Raw genomic sequence first — 15,725 nt, 5'->3', positions numbered from 1 at the left:
TAAGTATTTGAAAAACATTTGCCGTGTAACACTGAGGAGCTTGCCGTGTAACACTGAGGAGTGTTCAACTGGTAGGTAGAAATGCCGTTTTTGGCAGATTACGATTTTTCAAATCGTAGATACAAAACTGATTAGAGTAGACATTTATCTCATAGCCTAACATGCGTTTTTTGTCAGCGTTTGGTGACCCCCCTACTATTGCTGGTGGAACTTTCAGCCCAAATCAGTTTACACCATTTTTTATCGTTTTTCATTTTGCAGTTTACAGTTGGGGTCCATGGACAAGCCCGACTCCATGTACAGAACCGTGTGCAGGTGGAACCACAACCAGAATCCGAGTGTGCAGTTCCGGATACACTCTGGATTGTGGACAAAACTCAACAGAAACGCTTCCATGTAACACTCAACCGTGTCCTATTGGTAGGTTATTGTAAAATTATAAATTATTTAATAAACTAAACTTTGTGTAGAGTTTGTTTGAAAAACAAAATGGATGATTTTGTATTGCTCCAAGCTTAATTACCGTCGATTTTACTTTGCAGTGCGTAACACTGACATGAAAATAAATTGTTACTAAACTTATCCAATTACCCCTGTTGATGTCGGTTGTCTTATATTTTTAGAAAATGTCGAAGTTTAGTTAATGTATAATTTCATTTATTAATATTTATGTATGTTAATACTTAGAGATAGTGTTTTCAAGTTCGTTGAGTTGTAAACACAATGCCTGCTGGCATTCTTTTATTTCGTAATGTCATTTATTGAATAATAACTTTCCGGAGGTTGGAGCGATTGGTCACAGTGGAGCAATTGTCTTGTGCGTTGTGGAAATGGAACAAGCTATCGCCTAAGACTTTGCTACAGCGAATTATGCGAAGGACGTGACACTGAATTTAAGACTTGCGTGGCAAAACCATGCCCGTAAGTATATTACGATTATTTTTTGCGATACATTTATTGACTACACGTAAAGTACATCATGTTTTAGTTAAACCATATTTGCTGTTCATATTTTTATCTTCACTCAAAAGCTTCATTGCAAACAAAATTTTACCGTTCAATTCACAGAGTCTGCGACGAATGTAAGTGCGAAGATAGAGAAGGAGCAAGTTGCGATCAAAGTTACTGTTCGGATAATTCGAGTTACGCAACTGATCTCTGTCCAAAAACTTGCGAATTGTGTCCAGCATGTACTTGTGAAGGTAGGTTTGAGTTTAACACAAGACCATATTTTTTACTTTCACACAAAATCATTTTGTTTTTTCTGTCTTGCGCCGATTTGTTAAAAAAGCGTGCTGCGATTTTTTATATAACACACGAAGTGGGCCGAAGGTAGTCCTGCTTAATTTATTACTCCGATAACCCAGGGGTTCAACCAAAGGTCTCCAAAACGTGAAATTTTGAAACAGTTAAAAAAGGCTACATAGCCCAGGTTAAACTTTGTTGGTTGCCTAATAGTTTATTTTGCATTGTTAGCTTTTAGTCAGATTTACCTATTTTTCACGTTATTGCCAAAATGTTCGTTTTTTATGTTTAAGGCCCTTAGTTAAGAAATACAACCGCTAATGTGCCAGAATTCTAAACATTGTTAGTACTGTTTGACGTTCCAAATTTTAGCTCGATCAGCCTATCTAGTCCTATATAGCTTTGAATATATGTCAACTTTGTATTTCCACGAATCGTGATGGTAGTGATTGATACGTCTGAGTTAGGAAAGGCCACCGGGCATTTTTTTATGTTTGTAAATATTCTGTTACATTGTTATATACTTTTCCCATGCTGTAAAGGGCAATGGTCTCCTTATGGTTTGTCTTGCTACTGCAATAGGTCATCATTATCTGTGTTGAGCTGAGTTTATATCGCGCAGTTAAAGAATTTGTAGCAGCAAAACAGCACTAGAACAGTTACCAAGCCAAAATAGCTTCTCCACGAAATACTCAAAGGAGAAATTGGTGGATCAGACATCAGAGTCGGGCCGGGTTAGGGATTGGTTTCTTGAAACAAATTAGCTTGATTCGGGCCTGAGTTTTTAAATAATTTTACCCAGCAAAGTAATAATTCGCTGGGCTTGTTTGTTCAAGACCTTTGAATGTTCTTGTCTATTGCGTTTGTTGTCTTCTGTATTGGCGAAGGCAGTAATATATAGACATGGCAATCAAACTTCTGGACTTAAACGGGCTTTCTCAAAAAAGAACACATTCAGTTTCTGGCCGGGTTCGGGCTCCAATTTCAGGCCCGTTTACAACTCTGTGGTGGATAGCTACATTATTAGCACCGGGCGTTAGTGGCGGTAGTTGGCTTTAGGATAGGGTTGCCATATTTTATGAAACACAATCCCTGACAAAATTTATCTCGGTTGCATGAACCCAGTTTTTCTCAAACATTAAGTCTAAATGTGTTGACGTAAGTCTGAGTGTGTATTTCAGAAAAACGAAAGTTGATTGCAGGATTTTAGCTAGTTATACAAAATTCCGCATAACAATGATCCAAATCTGACATCACAGACAGGACAAAAACATTACAATTGTGCGCGAACAATTGCAGTTTGTTAGTTGTCATGCAATAAAGCCTATTGTTTAACAATGGAGACGGTCGATTCTCACTTGAACTTTGATTTCAACTTATCCAGTTGCACAAACTGACGCCAAATAAGGTAATAGAATTACTTCCACCTTTTCGAGGTCCCCGTAAAATGCCCTGGCTTAAAGGACTGCGGACCCCAGTCTGAGGACCGCTGCGTTGATCATTTTTTGCGATCCAAACACTTCTATTCCGGAATAAATTAGAATATTGGGAAGTCACACGGACAGCGACACGACATAACGTTACATACGATACTCTGATCCTTGTCAATTAACTTTCTGCGCACGCTTCTGTTTAGTTAAGTTCTTTTTTTACCAAAAAAAAACAAAGATTTTAATTTGTGTATTTAACGCATATTGTTAAACATCTAGTAACAAACAGGTATTGTTACGCGCGCACACACATCAAACAGTAACAGGTACGTTAACCTGCGCGCCGCCAGTTTATACCTCTTATCGTTTCATGGTATAGACGCGGTTGTAGCTGTCTACCAGAAACTTTCTCCGGTGGTACATTAATTTTGTATACAAATATTTTTCTTGAATTCCGGACTTTCAGGTGCATTTTACCATTTCTCCCTGACGCAGATTTAAACACTAAATTCCCGGACATGTCAGGGAAAATCCGGACGAATGGCAACCCTACTTTAGGATAGTATGTGACATTTTAGTGTCGTTAATTCAGGTATAGCTTAGTTAAATTGAGCTGATAAAAATACCACCGCATTTTCCCGATATTTGTACATTCTTATCCAAAAATAATTTCTCGCTGAATCGGTTTTAATTTTTATAACTAAAAGCGTAGTTTATAAATCTTTGCCACCACCATCAGAAAAATGCAGTACTATTCTTCTGCTTATCTGCTTTTTTGAAAGTGTGCTCCTTTACAGTGTATCACGTGAAGTTTGAGATTAGTCACAGTATGAATTGCACTAAGTCAGATGGTGTACTCAACTATGGATACTTTCCATGCAAACAGCAAAATATTATGATCTTGTAGACACCAGACTGCAGCATCAAGTCCAGTAATTTTGTTAGTTAAACGAACTGCAATATGTGACAGAAAAGGCGTGTATGTCTAAATAAGATCAGATGAAACGTACAAAACAGAATACATGGACAGATAGGTAACGTACATATATCAAGTGCACTTTGTATAATCTTTGCATAAGTTTATTTAAAATATGGTTTGGTGTTTAAAACTAGAAATGTGGGCCTACGTGTACTAATTTGTAGTGGTAAAAAAAGATATAGTCGTTCACTGCATAGTCAGTAACCACAAACACATACATCGTGTGCATTTCTTATGTTCTAAAGTTTGTGAAGTAATCTAAACAACCTTTTTTTAAAAAAAAACTTTTGATATTTTTATTCTATAAGGTATTTAATTGACTGGTGGACGTGTACTGTACGATAATATGGTGACAAAAAGAACAGCTCGCGGTCAGATTGTCTTTTTTTAAAAATGACAAGGAACTTTGTCATTACTATACCCATAAGTAAACAGGGCAGTTTTTCGAGGTTCGTTTACTGCAACAATATCGGTGTGGACAGTATTTTCATCATAAAGTCAAAGAATAGATCTGCACAGACTGCAAGATTTGTGTTCTTTTTTGTAGATAAACCATTTTCTGTGACTACGCTCGCTGGTATGCCTTCATACTTGGGAAGCACCCAGAATGAAATAACCAGCATGTCGTGGAACGGGACGTTGGTGGATGAGTTTATGGATGAGGTTATGCGGGAGCTCGCGCGCAGGGCAGTTGAGCAAATTATGCGTTCATTTTCGTTTGGAGGTAAAGATGACATGTTTCATGTTAAAGTGTGATTTAGCATTTCAATACCTCATTGAAATCACGACAACCAAACATTCACTGCTACCATGAAATTTTATGTTGTGCTGCAAACTCAACAATTACTCGCATTAATAGTCCATCATTGACGCAAGACACTAGCATGGTTTTGCCATACCATAATTTATGCCTGGACTCGTTGTTTGCTGACCACTAACTTTCGCGATCTAATTGCGGCTGGGCCAACAAGAGCTTGAAGTTCTACTGCAGAGGTGTGCAACCTTTTCCGCTGTGGGGCCAAATACAATTACCATTTTTAGATTGCGGACTGCAATTTTAAATAACACAAGGTGAAATTACTTGTTGCATTGCAAATATTCCCAATTACAAGTAAATTTCGCATTTGATTCTAGCCGCACTATTGTTAGCTCGCAACAAAATGTCACCGGGAGCATTAATCCGTCAAAAATACATAATAATTACGCTCGTTTTCCAGTACCTTTAAAGTCCAAGCGTATATGCGGGCCAAACAACCTTTAATAAATGGGCCGCACTTGACAGCGGGCCGCAACTTGCACACCCCTATTCTACTGCAACTCTATTTGATAACTAATCGGTCGACTGTATAGCATCAAATTGCACGGGCTGTGCGTTATGCAATGCACTTTTATTTCATCACAAGTTATAATAGAAGCGCTCTAACCTAGTTAACCTCGACAAGATATTCACTTTGCACTGCGAATGTCGTAGAAAATTGCTAAGTGGCCGCTACGAAAAATGTATCAGAAACTTGGTTCAGATAATTATTAAATAAATACATGTGTTTTGAAGATCCATGTGTCCAAAGAGGCGAACAAATGAAGTTCCACGGAACAAAGTTCATCGAATTTGAATGTCCGAAAGGTTGCCTTGCAAAAGTAAAACTTTGGGGTTCTAGGATTTACACAGACAACTCGTACATTTGTGCAGCTGCAATACATGACGGACAAATAACAAGTAAAATGTTTTTTGATTACATATAATTTTCACTGACTTGTAAACCTAACCTTTATATGCCTCCATCGTAAATATTTACTGATTGCCACCAAAAGTAATCGTCAGATTATTGTTTACGAAACGTTTTCATTTTTTTGACATCAGGAATTCGCTATTATGTCCGAGGACTTGATCGATCAGATTAGCCAGTTAGGGAATCAACAAAACGTTATATTGTGTGCTTGCGAAAACACTACTACCGCTTGCTGTTTTTCAGATGCTGGTGGACCTGTTACTGTTCATAAACTTGTTGGAATGAAGTCGTATATAGGAGTGTTTCGTAATGGAATTGATAGTAAGCCGAGGGGAAAGTTTAAGGGATCTTTCGCTTTTGAAGGTAAAACATTTTTTGTGAAATACATTTTTCCAAGTTTAATGCAATCATGATGGACTTTTTTAACAAACAATAAGAAGTAATGGCGTATTTTGTGTAATCAGTTAAGTTTAACCTCTATCATTCCCCGTCCTATTTTATCAACCAATTGTGTTTTGCGAACCCTTATTCACAAAAAAACCTGTTTATAATCACTAGACTAAACTCTCCTACTTGCAACAACGATAAGTTACATAGAAGATTTCCATTTATTGATGGTTTGCATTTTTCATTTTGTGTTTTGTGTTTTTATTCTCCCTACCTCATCACCTAAGAATAAATTGTTAAAAATGTTAATGTGTTTTATCCCTTAGACCAGGTTTCGCCAATGTTTAGCACCCTAAGAGCCATTCGGACTAATTTTACAGTAAAAAACAACAACGATGGAGCCACAAAGCCTTTTAAAATTTGAAATGAAATGGCAGTGCGAAAACGTTTTTTGTCTAACGACTTTCGACTTTTGGTTGTTAGTTAGATTCTTGCATTAGGCACACTTGTTAAACTAGTCTCGTCAGCAGTAAAAGTATTTGAAATTGAAACTTTCTACGTTCCCACGTAGCAATTTATAAGTTTATGACTTATCATTATACAAATATTAAAAAAAAAATATATTTCATCAACTATTCGGCACACTATTTGTCTGTATTGAGGTTTTTCAAGATTACGGCTTCTTGTTAATCTATTCGATCAGTTTAAAGCCGAAATTACTACCGAATCCCAACACAGGTTACCACCTTAATTTTTTTATGTGAGGCTACAGGACTTATAGGGTTACTTGAAGGGGGCTACGAGGCCAAAAAGTTCCATCAGGAGTCCACGGTCCACTAAAGGTTGAGAACCACTGTACTAGTATATAACATTTTGAAGGTGCATCAGTCTAAACAGAAGTTTTGACCTGCAGTCAGTTATTCAAACTTGTAGTATATGTTTCGACTTTTGGGTGTTTACACTTGAGGTTGTGCCAAGAAACGAACCCGAACCGAAAAGCCCGGCCCGACTTAACATAGACGTGATTTGTTTGGACCACCGAACAAAGGAACCGTTACGAAAAAAATATCAGAAAGTTCCTTAAAGATAATTTAAAAAAACATAAAAAGATAAAACACCCGAATGTACTGTTTTACAGATATGTGCTTCAAACAAGGCGACCAAATAAGTTTCCATGACGGACAAGATTCCCTACAATTTGCATGTCCAAAAGGTTGCTATACACATGTGAATCGCCTTTGGGGTTCTAGGATTTACACAGACGACTCGTACATTTGTGCAGCTGCAATACATGACGGACGAATCACAAGTAAAAAAATGTGTTCAATTGCGTAAGATTTTCAATGCTTTGCACAGCTAGGCCTTCATCGTGAAAATCTATTGATTGCCAGCAAAAGTGATCGTCACACCTATGTTTAAGAAAAGTTTTCATTTCTTCGTCGTCAGGATTTCGCGATTAACGTCCGAGGATTTGTTCCATCGACTTACACAGTTATGGGATCAACAAAACGTTATATTGTGTGCTTGCGAAAACACTACTACCGCCTGCTTTTTTCAGATATGGGTGGAAGTTTTACTGTTTACAAACTTGGTGGAATGAAGTCGTATATAGGAGTGCTACGTAATGGAATTGATAGTAAGTCGAGGGGAAAGTTTAAGGGATCTTTCGCTTTTGAAGGTAAATATTTTTTGTGTGAAATACATTTTTCCAAGTTTAATGCAATCATGATGGACTTTTTTAACAAACAATAAGAAGTAATGGCATATTTTGTGTAATCAGTTAACTTTAACCTTTATCATTCATTGTCCTATTTTATCAACCAATTGTATTTTGCGAACCCTTATTCACAAAAAATCCTGTTTTATAATCACTAGACTAAACTTTCTTACTTGCAACAACGATAAGTTACATAGAAGATTTCCATTTATTGATGGTTTGCATTTTTCATTTTGTGTTTTGTGTTTTTATTCTCCCTACCTCATCACCTAAGAATAAATTGTTAAAAATGTTAATGTGTTTTATCCCTTAGACCAGGTTTCGACAATGTTTAGCACTCTAAGAGCCATTCGGACTAATTTTACAGTAAAAAACAACAACGATGGAGCCACAAAGCCTTTTAAAATTTGAAATGAAATGGCAGTGCAAAACGTTTTTTGTCTAACGACTTTCGACTTTTGGTTGTCAGTTAGATTCTTGCATTAGGCACACTTGTTAAACTAGTCTCGTCAGCAGTAAAAGCATTTGAAATTGAAACTTTCTACGTTCCCACGTAGCAATTTATAAGTTTATGACTTATCATTACACAAATATTAAAAAAAAAAAAATTAATCAACTATTCCGCACACTATTTGTTTGTATTGAGGTTTTTCAAGATTACGGCTTCTTGTTAATCTTTTCGACCAGTTTAAAGCCGAAATTACTACCGAATCCCAACACAGGTTACCACCTTAATTTTTTTATGTGAGGCTACAGGACTTATAGGGTTACTTGAAGGGGGCTACGAGGCCAAAAAGTTCCATCAGGAGTCCACGGTCCACTAAAGGTTGAGAACCACTGTACTAGTATATAACATTTTGAAGGTGCATCGGTCTAAACAGAAGTTTTGACCTGCAGTCAGTATTTCAAACTTGTAGTGCAGCGCGGTATATGTTTCGACTTTTGGGTGTTTACACTTGAGGTTGTGCCAAAAAACGAACCCGAACCGAAAAGCCCGGCCCGACTTAACTCAGACGTGATTTGTTTGGGCCACCGAACAAAGGAACCGTTACGAAAAAAATATCAGAAAGTTCCTTTAAGATAATTTAAAAAAACATAAAAAGATAAAACACCCGAATGTACTGTTTTACAGATATGTGCTTCAAACAAGGCGACCAAATAAGTTTCCATGACGGACAAGATTCCCTACAATTTGCATGTCCAAAAGGTTGCTATACACATGTGAATCGCCTTTGGGGTTCTAGGATTTACACAGACGACTCGTACATTTGTGCAGCTGCAATACATGACGGACGAATCACAAGTAAAAAAATGTGTTTAATTGCGTAAGATTTTCAATGCTTTGCACAGCTAGGCCTTCATCGTGAAAATCTATTGATTGCCAGCAAAAGTGATCGTCACACCTATGTTTAAGAAAAGTTTTCATTTCTTCGTCGTCAGGATTTCGCGATTAACGTCCGAGGATTTGTTCCATCGACTTACACAGTTATGGGATCAACAAAACGTTATATTGTGTGCTTGCGAAAACACTACTACCGCCTGCTTTTTTCAGATATGGGTGGAAGTTTTACTGTTTATAAACTTGGTGGAATGAAGTCGTATATAGGAGTGCTACGTAATGGAATACTTAGTAAGTCAAGAGGAAAGTTTAAGGGATCTTTCGCTTTTGAAGGTAAATATTTTTTGTGTGAAATACATTTTTCCAAGTTTAATGCAATCATGATGGACTTTTTTAACAAACAATAAGAAGTAATGGCATATTTTGTGTAATCAGTTAACTTTAACCTTTATCAATCCTTGTCCTCTTTTATCAACCAATTGTATTTTGCGAACCCTTATTCACAAAAAATCCTGTTTTATAATCACTAGACTAAACTTTCTTACTTGCAACAACGATAAGTTACATGAAAGATTTCCATTTATTCATCGTTTGTATTTTTCCTTTTGTGTTTTTGTTTTTTTAATCTTCCTAACTACCTGATGACTTAAGACTAAATTGTTAAAAATGTTAATCTGTTTTTCCCTTAGACCAGGGTTCGCCAATCTTTAGCACTCTAAGAGTCATTCGGACTAATTTCACAGAGTAAAAAGACGACGAAAGCCACAAAGCTGTTTTGAAATTTGAAATGAAACGCCACTGCCAAAACTTTTTTTGTCTCACGACATCGGCTTTTAGTTGCTAGTTAGTTTCAGCACACTTGATAAACTAGTCTCGTCAGCAGTAAAAGTAATTGAATCGAAACTCCACACGTTTCCATGTAGCATTGTATGTTCCGTTTTCTTCAGACGCTGATTATTATTTATCTGTTTAACGCTTATCGTAACACAAATATTTACAAACAAGTATTGTTGCCCGTGCGCAAATCGTGCAAAACGTTGCGCGTTAACCTACAGGCCGCAAGTTTTCCTCTTTCAGACTTTATACGTTTCATGGTATATAGACGCGACTGTAGCTCACTTATGTTATTGTACTGCAGTTTTTATTTCTAAGTTTTGTGTTCGACATAATTGTAACAGAATGTGTGATCAAACATTTGGTAATTTCAAAAACTAAGCCCAATCACAGGAATCAAAGAGGCGGGTGCGAATCCAGAGCCACGGGTTGGCGACCGCTACCTTAGACTAAACACTGATCTTGCTTACGTCCGGAAATTTGACGATTTTTAAATTAAAAAATACAGTGTTAATAGACAAGCAAAAAATATACAGTGTCAGAACTGCGGCACAAACAAAGAAAATAAGTATGTACTAGTACAGTGGTTCTCAACCAGGGCCCATGCCCCCCCAGGGGGGCCACGAGCTGTGTTCCGGAGGGGGTACAGGTGTAGATTTACCAGAAACACCCCCTAAAAGCCATTTTACTTTTTAATGTGCATAATTAATTGTATGCTGCAAATAACTTTATTCCTTAACCTAATCGACTATTACGCACACTATTTGTATGTATTGAGATTTTTCACGATTACGGATTCTGGTTTGCTCTAGTCGACCTGTTTAAAGCCGAAATTACTACTTAATTCCAACTTTAATTTAAAACTTTAACACTTTGTTTTTTATGGGGGGGCCACAGGACTTACAAAGTTATTTGAAGGAGGCCACTAGGCCAAAAAGTTACTTTAAAGGGAGCACGATCCACTGAAGGTTGAGAATCACTGTACTAGTATATAACATTTTTAAAGGTGCATAAGTCTAAACAGAAATTTTGACATGCAGTCAGTGTTTTCAATTTGTTGTGCAGCGCGGTATATATTTCGACATTTGGGTGTTTACACTTGAGGTTGTGTCAAGAAACGAACCCGAACCGAAAAGCCCGGCCCGACTCACAACTCTGACGTGATTTGTTTGGGCCACCGAACAAAGGGACCGTTGCGAAAAAAATATTAGAAAGTTCTCTTAAAAAAATTAAAAAGATAAAATACCCGAATGTACTGTTTTACAGATATGTGTTTCAAACGAGGCGGCCAAATGAATTCCCAGGAAAAAGGTTCAAGCGAATTTGCATGTCCCAAAAATTGCGGTTCACATGTGAATCGCCTATGGGGTTCTGGGGCAGAAATATTTAAATATTGTAACAATTGTTCAAGCAGGGTATTCGTTTAGTATTTAAAATTTGCCAGTTACCTTTATAACCCATAATATGTGTACGCTATCAGTCAGATATAAGTCCCGAGGGAGGAATTCACTGGTTTACGATTAAGGCGGCAAAGCGGGAGTGCTCAGCTAGACGTCCGGACAGACGTTTTACGAGACAGTGATTAGAAATGAGCTGTTTTTTGTGCAGCATTGCTGTGTCGCTTTATTGAGTTATCACGCGCATTTTCAGTTTTGGCGAAGGTTTTACACCTAAGACGTAATTTAAACTCGATAAACGTACTTCGGTTTTGTTTATGTCTGACGAAACGTCGTTGATAAACGCAAATGAAAAAATAAACTTAACTTTTTCGAACGCCGCGATAAATAGTCTTTAAATTCTCGTTGTCAGCTTGACCGTCGCATAACCACGGGTCACTAAAGGTCAACTTGTAGGCATCACAACACAGTTAAGATATTTTCGTCATAACGTATCTTCTTTTGTTTGACAAATCAGTTCAAGAATTAGTACTTAAGGACTGCATAGTGTTAAAAACTGTTTCAAAATGTCAATAAACGGTCGTTTTTGCGAAACAAAGTAAAGTGAAAAACAAGTTGGTATATATATCTTTGTAGCAAACGATTTTGTTATATAGTGTCTAATCGTAACAGTTAGGCTTTCTGGCAAAATTTGTGTTTAAAAACTATATCAAGGTCAAAGCAAGAGATTAAATTAAAAGTATTTTCCCCGTTTTTTTTCTCCGATTTTTCTGTAATTTTATGACAATAATAATGCAAACAGAATACGGACAAAAAACATTTAAAGTTAAGTTAATGCTTTGTGAAATATTTGTCTTTAAAAATCTAAAAATAACCGTAACATAGGTTTACCGTGAATCCGCACAAACACGCGTGAAGGGGACCCATTTGTTTTTGCTTGCAAAAACAATCATATATGTAGACAATTTTGTGTATAGTATAGTAATTTGATAAATGTCGTATAGAATATATAAAATGGAAGTATATCAGAAAGCCACTTTTCTAGTTTTAAATTTAGTTTAGTAAGAAGAGTTTGTTTAGAAATTAAACTCACCTGTTTGTTTTTGTAGCTCTCATCGCTTCATTAAATATACTATCCTGATATAAGTTATATTTTCAGAGTGTGGTGATCCCCCTACTGTTGCTGATGGAACTTTCACCCCAGCACCTCCCTACACACCAACGGATACAATTACTTATACTTGCGCTAATACACATACACTTGAAGGACGTAGTACAATTACATGTCAAGAAGATGGAAGATGGACTCCTGGTCCAGCATGTGTTTTAATAGGTAAGTATTTGAAAAACATTTGCCGTGTAGCACTTAGGAGCTTGCCGTGTAACACTGAGGAGTGTTCAACTGGTAAGGTAGAAATGCAGTTTTTAGCAGACAAAGATTTTTTAAATCGTAGATACCAAACTGATTGGAGTAGACATTTATCTTATATCCTAACATGCGTTTTTGTCAGCGTGTGGTGATCCCCCTACTACTGGTGATAGAACTTTCACCCAAAAACTGATTTGGATAGACATTTATCTTTTTACGTATTTTTTTGTTTATCCACCATTCGGGAAATACGGCAAAACGACAGATGGCACACTATTTTGGTCGTTATTTTTAACATTGTATCCGCTTGCAGGATTGTTTAGGCGTACGAACATTCCATGATGTTATAGATGACGTATGTAGGAGTAGCCCGTACATGATGACCTTTATGGATGCTCCGCAGGACTTCTATCATATAATAATTTTAGATCAATTGGAAATAGTTGCATATAATTAACTATGGGTTTCCTTCCCTGAAGGGGGCACATATTGTTTTTGTCCGTATTTTTTTTTCTTTTTTCCTTTATTCTTTTTTTTCATTCTTCTTTTTTCTTTTTTGTCTAACGCTGATTTTTAAGACGCGTTTGGCCAAGAAAGAGTGCTTTAAATTGATTCAAATTGTCAGAGATGTTAGTTAATAATCCAAATTTGATCCTCCTGAAGTTTGACCCCGATTGACCCAGCGGTTCACCAACAGGCCCCGAAAACGTAAAACTGTTAAAGCGGCTGTACTGACTAAAGTACAGTGTCTTGGAGTTTCATGCTTTGTTGTTTGATGCAATGTAAGGTTATTTAAAGAATTTGGTGTCTTTTTACGGATTCACCCATTCTTCACCCTTTAAACCCGAAATATTCAGTTTCAGTTTTTGGCCAGAAATGCAAGCCCTATGGTACAGAAATACTTGAAAATGTTAGCAATTGTTTAAGCAGGGTATTCGTTTAGTATTTAAAATTTTGCCAGTTACCTTTACAAACCGTAATATGTGTACGCTATCAGTCAGATATAAGTCCCGATGGAGGAATTCACTGGTTTACGATTAAGGCGGCAAAGCGGGAGTGCTCAGCTAGACGTCCGGACAGACGTTTTACGAGACAGTGATTAGAAATGAGCTGTTTTTTGTGCAGCATTGCTGTGTCGCTTTATTGAGTTATCACGCGCATTTTCAGTTTTGGCGAAGGTTTTACACCTAAGACGTAATTTAAACTCGATAAACGTACTTCGGTTTTGTTTATGTCTGACGAAACGTCGTTGATAAACGCAAATGAAAAAATAAACTTAACTTTTTCGAACGCCGCGATAAATAGTCTTTAAATTCTCGTTGTCAGCTTGACCGTCGCATAACCACGGGTCACTAAAGGTCAACTTGTAGGCATCACAACACAGTTAAGATATTTTCGTCATAACGTATCTTCTTTTGTTTCACAAATCAGTTCAAGAATTAGTACTGAAGGACTGCATAGTGTTAAAAACTGTTTCAAAATGTCATTAAACGGTCGTTTTAGCGAAACAAAGTTCAGTGAAAAACAAGTTGTTATGTATACCTTTGTAGCAAACGATTTTGTTATATAGTGTCTAATCGTAACAGTTAGGCTTTCTGGCAAAATTTGTGTTTAAAAACTATATCAAGGTCAAAGCAAGAGATTAAATTAAAAGTATTTTCCCTGTTCTTTTTTCACCGATTTTTCTGTAATTTTATGACAATAATAATGCAAACAGAATACGGACAAAAAACATTTAAAGTTAAGTTAATGCTTTGTGAAATATTTGTCTTTAAAAATCTAAAAATAACCGTAACATAGGTTTACCGTAAATCCGCACAAACACGCGTGAGGGGGACACATTCGTTTTTGCTTGCAAAAACAATCATATATGTAGACAAATTTGTGTATAGTATAGTAACTTGATAAATGTCGTATATAATATATATAATGGAAGTATATCAGAAAGCCACTTTTCTAGTTTTAAATTTAGTTCAGTAAGAAGAGTTTGTTTGGAAATTAAACTCACCTGTTTGTTTTTGTAGCTCTCATCGCTTCATTAAATATACTATCCTGATATAAGTTATATTTTCAGAGTGTGGTGATCCCCCTATTGTTGCTGATGGAACTCTCACCCCAGCACCTCCCTACACACCAACGGATACAATTACTTATACTTGCGCTAATACACATACACTTGAAGGACGTAGTACAATTACATGTCAAGAAGATGGAAGATGGACTCCTGGTCCAGCATGTGTTCTAATAGGTAAGTATTTGAAAAACATTTGCCGTGTAACACTTAGGAGCTTGCCGTGTAACACTGAGGAGTGTTCAACTGGTAGGTAGAAATGCAGTTTTTAGCAGATTAAGATTTTTCAAATCGTAGATACAAAACTGATTGGAGTAGACATTTATCTTGTATCCTAACATGCGTTTTTGTCAGCGTGTGGTGATCCCCCTACTATTGGTGATAGAACTTTCACCCCAAAACTGATTTGGATAGACATTTATTTTTTACGACTTTTTTGGTTTTGTTTATCCACCATTCGGGAAATACGGCAAAACGACAGAGGCCCACTATTTTGGTCGTTATTTTTAACATTGTATCCGCTTGCAGGATTGTTTAGGCGTACGAACATTCCATGATGTTAGATGACGTATGTAGGAGTAGCCCGTACATGATGACTTTTATGGATGTTCCGCAGGACTTCTATCATATAATAATTTTAGATCAAGTGGAAATAGTTGCATATAATTAATTATGGGTTTCCTTCCCTGAAGGGGCATATATTGTTTTTGTCCGTATTTTTTTCTTTTTTTCTTTCTTCTTTTTTTTCTTTCTTCTTTTTTCTTGTTTGTCTAACGCTGGTTTTGAGACGCGTTTGGCCAAGAAAGAGTGCTTTAAATTTATTCAAATTGTCAGAGATGTTAGTTAAAAATCCAAATTTGATCCTCCTGAAGTTTGACCCCGATTGACCAAGCGGTTCACCAACAGGCCCCGAAAACGTAAAACTGTTAAAGCGGCTGTACTGACTAAAGTACAGTGTCTTGGAGTTTCATGCTTTGTTGTTTGATGCAATGTAAGGTTATTTAAAGAATTTTGTGTCTTTTTACGGATTCACCCATTCTTCACCCTTTAAACCCGAAATATTCGGTTTCAGTTTTTGGCAAGAAATGCAAGCCCTATGGTGCAGAAATATTTGAAAATGTTAGCAATTGTTTAAGCAGGGTATTCGTTTAGTATTTAAAATTTTGCCAGTTACCTTTACAAACCGTAATATGTGTACGCTATCAGTCAGATATAAGTCCCGAGGGA

General features: G+C 36.7%; 2 protein-coding genes across 2 annotated transcripts in view; both read left to right on the top strand.

Annotated features, from left to right (window-relative positions):
* LOC145215465 (uncharacterized) overlaps positions 1-15,725 on the top strand; it is a 45,985-nt gene that overhangs the window by 3,696 nt on the left and 26,564 nt on the right. The window contains exons 4-5 of the mRNA XM_080084166.1: positions 12,218-12,391; positions 14,502-14,675. Of these exons, the coding sequence (XP_079940292.1) occupies positions 12,218-12,391; positions 14,502-14,675 (348 nt within the window). The remainder of the gene's footprint in view (positions 1-12,217; positions 12,392-14,501; positions 14,676-15,725) is intronic.
* LOC145215466 (cysteine-rich secretory protein LCCL domain-containing 1-like) lies at positions 44-9,575 on the top strand. Its single transcript, XM_080084167.1, has 12 exons — positions 44-71; positions 262-420; positions 783-921; positions 1,069-1,202; positions 4,202-4,378; positions 5,207-5,371; positions 5,628-5,747; positions 6,910-7,080; positions 7,330-7,449; positions 8,621-8,791; positions 9,041-9,160; positions 9,517-9,575. Exons 5-12 carry the CDS (start codon positions 4,234-4,236, stop codon positions 9,573-9,575), a joined length of 1,071 nt encoding a protein of 356 aa, XP_079940293.1. The 5' UTR covers positions 44-71; positions 262-420; positions 783-921; positions 1,069-1,202; positions 4,202-4,233.

Source organism: Phallusia mammillata, chromosome 2 (assembly GCF_965637545.1).
Source record: "Phallusia mammillata chromosome 2, kaPhaMamm4.hap1.1, whole genome shotgun sequence".
Taxonomy (NCBI): Eukaryota; Metazoa; Chordata; class Ascidiacea; order Phlebobranchia; family Ascidiidae; genus Phallusia; species Phallusia mammillata.
Note: the sequence above shows the minus strand (reverse complement) of the source record. Positions and strands in the feature narration are given on the sequence as shown.